This window comes from Vigna umbellata, chromosome 1, assembly GCF_029865625.1.
Source record: "Vigna umbellata cultivar VRB3 chromosome 1, Vumbellata_1.0, whole genome shotgun sequence".
In the NCBI taxonomy this organism is placed as follows: Eukaryota; Viridiplantae; Streptophyta; class Magnoliopsida; order Fabales; family Fabaceae; genus Vigna; species Vigna umbellata.
Genome location: NC_142165.1, coordinates 82,884,533 through 82,894,848, shown reverse-complemented (window position 1 = coordinate 82,894,848; position 10,316 = coordinate 82,884,533). Strand labels below are relative to the sequence as shown.

General features: G+C 38.3%; 1 protein-coding gene and 1 pseudogene across 1 annotated transcript; both read right to left on the bottom strand.

The window, feature by feature from the left end:
* Positions 1-966: 966 nt before the first annotated feature.
* On the bottom strand, positions 967-3,668 carry LOC148206615 (uncharacterized). The gene is made up of 3 exons (XM_088108306.1): positions 2,621-3,668; positions 1,986-2,431; positions 967-1,071 (listed from the first exon to the last, which is right to left on the bottom strand). Exons 1-3 carry the CDS (start codon positions 3,666-3,668, stop codon positions 967-969), a joined length of 1,599 nt encoding a protein of 532 aa, XP_087964432.1.
* Positions 3,669-8,831: 5,163 nt separating this feature from the next.
* LOC124826043 (lectin 10 pseudogene) lies at positions 8,832-10,029 on the bottom strand (annotated as a pseudogene).
* Positions 10,030-10,316: the final 287 nt, after the last annotated feature.

Here is a 10,316-nt window from a genome sequence, read left to right as displayed (position 1 = left end):
ACTTGTAATATACACTAGACAAGTCTCTTCATACATTGATTAAATGACATAGATAGTATAGAAAAAAACATAAGATGAGTCTAGCAATACACATTAAACGAGTCTGTCTATACACTGATTAAATAAGTATAGTAAAAACTATTAGATGAGTCATTCCATACATTAATTAAAAATATGCATTAAACAAGTATCTCTATACACTGATAAAACGAGTCTTACAACATACATTAAACAAAGTTTGTCTATTAATTAAGCAAGTTTATTCATATACATATTAGATGAGTTTATTAATACACATTAGACAACTCTATCCAATATCTAATTAGACAAGTTTTATAATATATGTTAAACAAATTAGTTCATATAACAATATATATTGGACAAGTTTGTCAATGTACTGATTAGATGAGTCTAACATATACATTAGAGCAATATATTCATAAACTAATTTGTATTTTTAGCGAGTTTACTCTACATGTTTTTGCATATCCTTTATACTTGTAGAGAATGCACTCTATATTTTTTGTATATGCGTTATCCTTTGTATTTTTACAAAATCTATTATTTATATTTATACAAACATGTGTATTTTATATTAAAATATATTATGTGTATTTTAAGTCTATATATTTTTACAAAATCTAATATATATATATATATATATATATATATATATATATATATATATATATATATATATATATATATATATACTTTCTAAACTTATAAATTAATTTTCAAATTAATTTTATAGAAAACTAAATTATAAACCTAAAAAAGTTTATTATTTATTTTTCGAATATTTATATGTCTTTAAATAACCCACTTGCATAACCACGAATTTAAAACTAGTTTAAAAAGAAAAAATTACACGTGCTTTTGCCCAAAGACATAAAAAAGGTAAGAAAGTGTAACCCTAAACATAATAAGAAATAAATAAGGTAACATCATCATGACTCCACTGTCCTAATCGAAGCTGGAACCGAAAGTCCAAGATTGAATCTGGTGCACTTCAGTTAGCCGTCCTGTGGCGCCGGAGAAGCCAACCCTCACCCATTCTGGCAGAACCGTCTTCAAATCAAGGCGAATGCACCAAAGTAGGCAAAAATGAACAATTTATTACCGATCTAGGCAAAAATTGACCAAAAGTGAAGTCGTGGGGGGTAAAAACGACTTCCAAAGAAGAAGTCGTGCCCCCCCTGCACGACTTCACACTGTTCATATGAACAGTGTTGAAGTCGTGCACCCTAAAAACGACTTCTGGGGCTTGTAATCGATTACAATGAAACTGTAATCGATTACAGAGTGATGAAATGGAGACCATGCAGATTTTGAAATGAGTAGACAGGAAAAGAACTGGTAATCGATTACGGCATGTGAGTAATCGATTACCAGGTTGGATTTGTAGGAATTATCACTCTTGTAATCGATTACAGGGTTTGTGTAATCGATTACCAGTGGTTTTTGTTTGGTTTATGAGAATGAATTTGTATTTGACATATGTTATGTATTGGTTATGTTATAGGAAAAGAGAAGATAAATATGTCTACGAAATATTTATAGTAATATATGAGTAATGGATTTGATTACAATTTGGTAAGATTAAGAATAAACTATTGGCGAAAAGGACAATTTCCCCTATGATGACCTTCGTTGCGGCAGTAAGAGCATTTTCTTGGCTTATCTGGATTGGATTGATCCATTTCATTATGAAGCCTATTTGTAGATGGTCTTCCGGATGCCTTTCGTCGCATTTTAGGATCTGGTATGAAGTTTGGACCTGTATACAGAGACCAATAGTCTTCATTTTGGATTGGGTGAAATTGTACTTGGTATGCCTTGAAAATATTGTGAAGACTGTATACCGGATCGATTACTTGGGTTAGGGGGATATGCGAAAATGCACAAACAGCAATGACATGATGACATGGGAGTCGAGTAGCTTGGAAGTGTCCACAATCACACCACCATTCATTTAGACTTACCTTGTACGAAAGTGGAACTGGGCGGTAGTGGTGAGGTGTTGAAATTTCTTGAACATCAAATTCAGAATTTTCATGATTGTAGCGATGAACATGACAATATGCGGATTGTTGTTGATTTTTCCTAATGATGTCGGCGATCTGTTCAGGATATTGGTGTCCTGCTTGTATCATGGAGTTGGCCTTCAATCCGCGTTCAACAAACCATGATTGTGTCCTCTCAAATGTTGTTCTGATGAGAGCACATATTGGTAATGAACGTGCACCCTTTAAAATGGAGTTCATGCACTCAGCAAGATTAGTCGTCATATGTCCATATCTTCTCCCTCCATCAAAAGCCTGAGACCACTTTTGTAATGGAATTTTATCTATCCATTGAACTTGCACTGGGTATTGGTTTCTCAAAGCAGCAAGTTTTGCTGTAACAGTCGGTTGCTTGACCTCGTAAGCTGTAATAAGGTAATAAAGAAAATTAAATTAAAGAATAATAATGTTAACAAAATTATAAAAGTATATAAGTGGTAGAACAATTTTTGTATGAGTACCTAAATTGATGAATTGTTTTTTGAGGTCGTGATTTTTGAATTTGGTGTTGAAGTTGGATGCTAGATGACGTATGCAATAAACAGAGTTCAAACCATCCTGTTCCCAACCAACTTCATCTGATCTTAAGGCGGACAATATACCCTTTCCTCTATCAGTGATGATGCAAATATTTTGGTCATGACAAATATGTTCTCGAAGTAGTTGAAAGAACCATATCAAGGCCTCCTTTGTCTCACCTTCTACAATGGCAAAGGCCAGGGGAAAAATATTTCTATTGCCATCTTGAGCTATGGCGGTTAGCAAAGTTCCATGATATTTACCCGTGAGAAATGTGCCATCAACTTGGAGAATGGGTTTACAGTACTTGAATCCTTCTATGCAAGGACCGAAAGACCAGAAAACTCTTTCCATAATATAGCAATTATCGTCGGTATCTCCATCAATATTCACAGGAGAACCAGTGCATTGTAAAATTGTACCTGGGTTTGCTTCCTTGACGGCATGCAACCACCTCGGCATGTGGTTATAAGAGTCCTCCCAGTCTCCAAACTCCATAGCAAGAGCCTTCTGTTTGGCGATCCAAGCTTTTCTGTACGACACAGAATATCCGAATCGACCCTTAATATCGGCAATCAAACTCTTGACAGGAATGGATGGGTTTGTCCGGATTGAATTGGATATGATCGTGGCAATGTGAGTACTATCAAGATTCGTATGATCTTGAGATAGTATTGTTGAGAAACACGAATGTTGTCCGTCTATATTTTTTATTTCCCAATATTTACGGACTTTGCTATAACCTGCCCTAAGACGCCATTGACAACCGTTGTGATATTCCAGACAACGAATAACATAAATGTTGGGTTTGGACTCAACGACGGTGTATTTGTAACCGTTTGTTATGTGATAATGTTTGATTGCAAGAATAGTTTCCTCCTTTGACTGGAACTGCATACCTTGAATCAACTCTGGAACTACTTGTGCAGATGATTGTGCTATGTGGCCGTCGTCGTTGTTGTCATCTTCGATTATGTTGTCTAATTCATCATCCGTGCTGAAGTCATCAACGTTATCCAATATTACAGGTTCTTCATCAATTAGGTGCGATGATGAAGATGATGGCAAGTTCCATGATGCCATTTTTAAGGAAATATTCGGAAGACTTTGTTGAACAAGCTTTGGTGGAAGAGGTTTTGGTCGTGCAAATTGAATGTGAAGATAGCCTTCTTCTTATATAGCGTATAAACTATGCACAAGCATCACTGTGTGTTATGATGCAAAATTCGAAGTTCTGAAAGCAATTTCCTACAGTCTGAATATAGCACTGGTGGACACTGTCATCTACACATAGAGTTTGATGTAATTAGAAGGTACCAATAGTATAAGTTTATATTAATATAGGTATCCGTAAAGCAGTGTCACTTTGATATCCCTGCACCGTCATTCATAGGTCCAGTGTTACATTAAATTGGATGAATAAAATATTGTGTGTGGATTAATAAAATAGTTTGTAAATTAAATTAAATATAAATACAAAAGGATGTTTTAAAAAAAGGAATATAAAAAAAAATTAGATAAAAGGAAAAAGAAATAGAAAAAGTAATTAAAAAAGACAAAAAGGGAAATTGGGGGGGGGGGTGGCACGACTTCAATAGGTGAAGTCGTGTACCCCCTACACGACTTCAATTATGAAAGTCGTGTAGGGGGTACACGACTTCACCTATTGAAGTCGTGCCACCCCCCCCCCCCCCCCCCAATTTCCCCTTTTTGTCTTTTGTAATTACTTTTTGTAATTTTTTTTTTTTTAACCCATTCCCATTGCTTTTACCATGGAATAATTACCTTTTTCTTCCTTATATTATTCCAAATCATGAAAATTTTGTTATATGAATTTAGTCATTATTTTCATTACAAAATAATAAATATGTAAATTATATTTATCCATGCATTGGGCTACGGGGCAAATGGTACAGACGCATGCTTCACGTTTTGGTCTGAACACCAATAATAGTATTCAACTATGCACACCAAGTTTCCTATTCATTTGCATGCCTACATTTACTTTCATATTGTACATCTACTTTTTCATTGCACATGCATGTCATATTTTTTGCAGGTTGAAGAATCTCTGAGGGCAATTATTATGAAATGTCATTTCGCATTTCATTTCTTCTCCCGTGACTTTAAATTGGTTAAGGGTGCATTTCATTTCTCCCAACTTCTTCTCAGTTTCTACACCCAAACCACTTGTAGATGCTCTTTGCTTCCATATCCCTATAGTCTACCAATACCAAATCTCAGTTCCAAAACCAAAAACAGTTCCAATAACCCACTCTCACCCACAAAATCGAAATGGCTTATGCCCGTCACCTTCCCGTTGATATGTCCCTTTTACGTCTACAAGATAAACACATCGTCCAGTCTATTTGGGAAGGCAATGAAAGAGTAATTTGCCCTCGAAGACATGCAATTTGGTTAGCAAAGCATGTTAACGAAATTGATGAAAGAATAAAGAATATTTTACATGGAGCAGGTTTTATCCATATTTTACAAGCTTCAAGTATGGAGATAAGTCACAACCTTGTCACTGCTTTGGTTGAAAGGTGGAGAGTGGAGACTCATACTTTCCACTTGCCTCATGGTGAAACTACAATTACATTGGAAGACGTTGCATTACAACTGGGGCTTCCTATTGAAGGACAGGTGGTGAGTGGCATAAGTTCTGGTCCCCTAACGGTATTTTGTCATCAACTACTAGGAGATGTTCCACCTGACAATTGTGTAAGGGGAAACAGAATCAAGTTGTCATGGTTGAATAACACTTTCCGCCAATTGCCTAATCATGCAACGGAACAGGTGATTGAACAATACGCTAGGGCGTATATGTTGATAATAATTGGGAGTGTGATCATGCCAGATACATCTGCAAGCATGGTGCATTTGATGTATCTTCCCCTTTTGGCCGACCTCCATAACGTTTCACAGTATAGCTGGGGATCAGCCACGCTCTCCTGCTTGTATCGTGCCCTTGATCACGGGACTAGGGCTGACCAAGACAATATTGGAGGGTGCATGATCTTGTTACAGTGCTGGGCATGGGAAAGAATAACATGTCTTTCACCAGAATTACTTGAAGTCACAGAACACGAGATTTCTTCTGGTGCAGTTTTTCCACTTGCCAAAAGATGGTGTCGCACAGCACAGTCTGCTTTCCAGGACACTACAAGTGTTAAACAATTTCGCCAGAAAATAGACGACGTATCACCTCGACAGGTATTTTTTAAATACATAACAAATTTTTTGTTATAAAATTTTTGTACATTTGATGGCTTAATGAGTATACCCTAAACCAAAAACTTCTTATGATGCAGTTCCTATGGACACCGTACAGACGTCCTGAAGTTTCAGATCTCATTCAAGTAGAAGTGCCACCGACATGTCGGGCACTTGTTCCACTTATATGTTTCTCTGTGGTAGAATACCAACAATCCGACCGGGTCATGCGACAGTTTGGTTTTAGGCAAAATGTTCCTCATCCACCAATGAATCTAGATGAGGAACATAAATTGGATATGAGAGGACGCGCTGATTGGAATTGGCATGAACACCATCTTCAGTGGATTGGATTGTGGAATGACCGGCATAATCGTGTCTTCAACGGGATACCTTTTCAGAAAAATGGTCACTTGCGAGATGAATCGGAGTATATGCAGTGGTATATAACTCATACCATCCGGTACATTGCGTTAATAGAAGATTCAACGGACTCTGAGGTACTACAATATTACCTCCAAAAACAATCATTATAGTGTTCATATCTTGTGTTAAAAAGTAATTACAAATTGTGTTTCACAGTATGACATGGACCACGAGGAACACTTCCAGCCGCCATCTCAACACCGTGCATCTTCTTCATATCATGATCCACAAAGGTCAGCCTCTGACCATGGCAACTATCAACATCCAGCTGTAAATTCAAGGTTTCAACAACACATTCCACCGACACCAACATATCCTGGGGTTGACAGTGGTTATTTCGCCTTTCCACCATCCACACCGTTCAGCGCAGGTCCATCCAATTATTTTGGAACCACCACAATGACTCCCCCATCTTCATACGTACACCCATCATCCTCACATAACGTCAATCGACCCACATTTGACTATCAAAGCGTTCAACAGTGCAATGATCCAACGGATGAAGACCAACCAACGCACGATCCCACACCTCAAGAACGACCACAGAGGCGAGCCCAACGACATCGACGACGCCCACCGTGTGGAACTGGAGGACATAGATAGAATGCTTGCCTTCTTTATCTATAAACATGTAATTTGTTTACTTCTCTTAAAGTAATTAAAAACAGTTTTATCATCAGAAATTATTATCGTCATATTACATTATTCAACTTAACTTTATATACAAACCAATTGTAAAACATAATGCATTCATTAACTAATTTAACGTAACAGGCCAAAAAGTTATCTAAATCCACACACAAGAATGACTGGTAATCGATTACATCTCTTCCGTAATCGATTACCAGTCCACCAGTGTTACAATTTGCAGGATTTTTTCAAGTACGTGTAACCAGAAGCCCTGGTAATCGATTACGTGCTGTCCGTAATCGATTACCACATAACCATCATAACACTTCCAGGATTTTCCACAGTGGGCTTTACCAGAAGCACTGGTAATCGATTACATGCTGTTCGTAATCGATTACCAGGGGCTCGTGTAATCGATTACATAAAATCAGTAATCGATTACTCGACGAACCCTACTCTATATATTTAACTTTTTCTCTCTCCTCACGCACTTCACCCCTACCACTCGACCTGCAGCGCCTCCAAGGGTTCTTCCACCCTCTCAAACCTCAAAAAATCACCACATCTTCCACCTCTTTCACTCTAAAACACCATAACTCCACTTCCCTTTCAATTCTCTACACTTTGGACTGATTGGATTTTCAAATGGCGGAATCTTCGAAAAGGCAAAGAGTAAGGGGATCATCTTCTAGAGGTGGGGGACATGGCCACCGTCAACCATCACCGCCACAAAACTCTCCGCCACCCTCACCACCGCCGTCACCCACCGCTGAAGACCACAATGTTCAGTTTTCAAATGCTGCACAAGCCCAAAGGTATTTCTCACTATACAAAGACCGCCCCATCATTGAGCCCAAATATCTAGATGACGATTATTTTGACACCCATGATTTTGAATTTTTTGGGATGCTTAAAAATTTGGGATTGGATGAATTTTGCTGTGATTTTAGTTCTTATAATCCTCATTTGGTGCGTCTGTTTTATAGTAACCTAAAATTTTCTGAAAATGGCACCATGAAAAGTGAGGTAAACAACATCCAAATTATTATAAAACCCAGTATTTTCGCTGCTATAGCCAATCTTCCCTCGGTTGGGTTGGCCTTTGAAGGGAAAATTTGTGAGGAATGGGCAGATGATTTTAATATGAACGCAGCAACACAATTATTTTGTTTGCCACACAATCGCCCCACCACTAGATTTCTAGCCGGGAATATGACAGCTGAGGCTAGAGTCTTACATTATACTGTATGTCGTATTTTGTTTCCCCGTGTTTCTAACTTTGCACAGGCAACCGAGGAAGATCTTCTCATTATGTGGGTTATAATGACGGCAAAGCAGATCAACTGGACCCATCTAATCCGACATAGGATGAAGAAGGGTTTGAGGGACGGTGCTCCACTTCCATATCCAACATTGGTCACCCGCATCTTGGAACATTTTCAAGTTCCACTGGAGGATGAAATAAAGGTCCCACCAAGAAGGCATTGGATGGTATCAGGAGCAGTCATACAATCATTTGGACTCATCCAAAATGCTGACAACAGATGGGTGCATAGAAATTCTCCTCCTCCACGTCAACCTCCGCGTAACCCACCTCCTCAACTACCACCACCACCACCTCCTCGTAGTCGATTTGATGACGTCATGGACGGGATAAACAATCTCCGAACATTTGTTGGCGACAGCTTCAATACACTTAATGAAACGATGAATGCAAGATTTGAACAATTGGAGCTGAATATGGGTGACCGGTTCGATACTATTGATGCTAGAGTTGAAAATGTGGAGCACGACATCCAGTATCTGCGTCGTCATTTTGGTCCACACGGTGGATCATCTTCCTAGATGCCTTTCAATTTGTACTTTCATTTTATTTTCATTTTAGGTTGTTCTTCTTTATGTAATGCACTTTGTATTGAATAAAATACTTTGTCTTTTCATATTATCATATTGTCTTCTTTTTATTAAATCAAATTATATACCCTTCCTATACAAAACAGTAAATCACAATGTAATCAACACCGATGCCTGCTTACACAACTTCATATGAACACACTTAATAAACTTCAAAATATCCACCACAATTACCATACAAAATTTCATAAACCAACCAAAAACACACTGGTAATCGATTACCACGACCCTGTAATCGCTTACCAGTGTCAATCTTCCACCAAAAACAACCTGGTAATCGATTACACACCCGCCGTAATCGATTACCAGTGAGTTTTTTCCCATTATACTTGAAGTCGTGCTGGGTGACCACGATTTCAACACGTTGTAATCGATTACCAACATATTGTAATCGATTACAATCCTCTGAAGTCGTTTTTTGGGGTGCACGACTTCAACACTGTTGCTATGAACAGTGTGAAGTCGTGCAGGGGGGGCACGACTTCTTCTTTTGAAGTCGTTTGGGCCCCCCACGACTTCCCCATTTACGTAAATTTGTTTGACTTTGCCTATTTTGGTAATATAACAGGCAAATTTGCCTATTCTCGTGCAAAAACCTCAAATCAATCATGAGGCTAATCGTAGGTCCGTTCTTGACAACCACACTCAAACTTTGTGAAGCAGCTTGATAGGTTACGGTCACAAATGCTGTTATCAATCCAGGATGCATTTCCCATTGCGCCGATGCCACCGAAGTAATGGAGTTAACATCAATGCCTATGTGGGGAAAAGGAGGGTCCCAATGATTCTGGTGCATGTCAAATTCAACCGCAACTATTTGGTTCCGGTCGGTATTTGTAAAAGCAAACTTAGGATCGAAGAGTCCGAGGTAGCCGCCAAATGAATTTAGGGGCATGGTAGATTCTGTTGCTCCCAAGAAGAAAGAGATTCCATCTCCATTGCTTCGACCAAAGGATATGTTGAAAGAGAAGGAAGTGGAGAAGCTTGCAACTTTACCAGTTTGTGCATCCCAAAGGCGAACAGGAAGAGCATAGGTGGCTCTGCCAACACTGTTGGGCACGACTCCACCATCATCTCGGACCTTTGTTAGCTGTATGACACCCTTTGATGAAGAGGCATCGCCTTCGAAGAATAAAAGGCTGTTCACGTATGCCGCTGAAAAATTGGGGAATATGAAAGAAGTGTCGAAATCACGATGAAGCAGTAGTAATGGAACGAGGAGCATGAAAACGGGCCTTGTGTTGAGCAAAGCAGCCATGGCTCTAAGATCATATCATATGATACTGAGAATGGTCAAGTGTCAATCCACTACATATATACAGATAGAGATTTTGGTCAGAGGAGAAAATAAAATTAAATAAATTGTGTACGTAGGGAAGAGGCCAAACTATTTGCATAGTTGGCACTTGACGACACATAGGAAGAATGGTGATTCAAACAAGGATGTGTAGGAAAACTTTTTCATTTTCATTATATAAACCGTTTGATTGATGGTGAAAGAGATAAAAAGGATGAAAAGAGAAAGTGGTAAAAAAGAAGAAATAT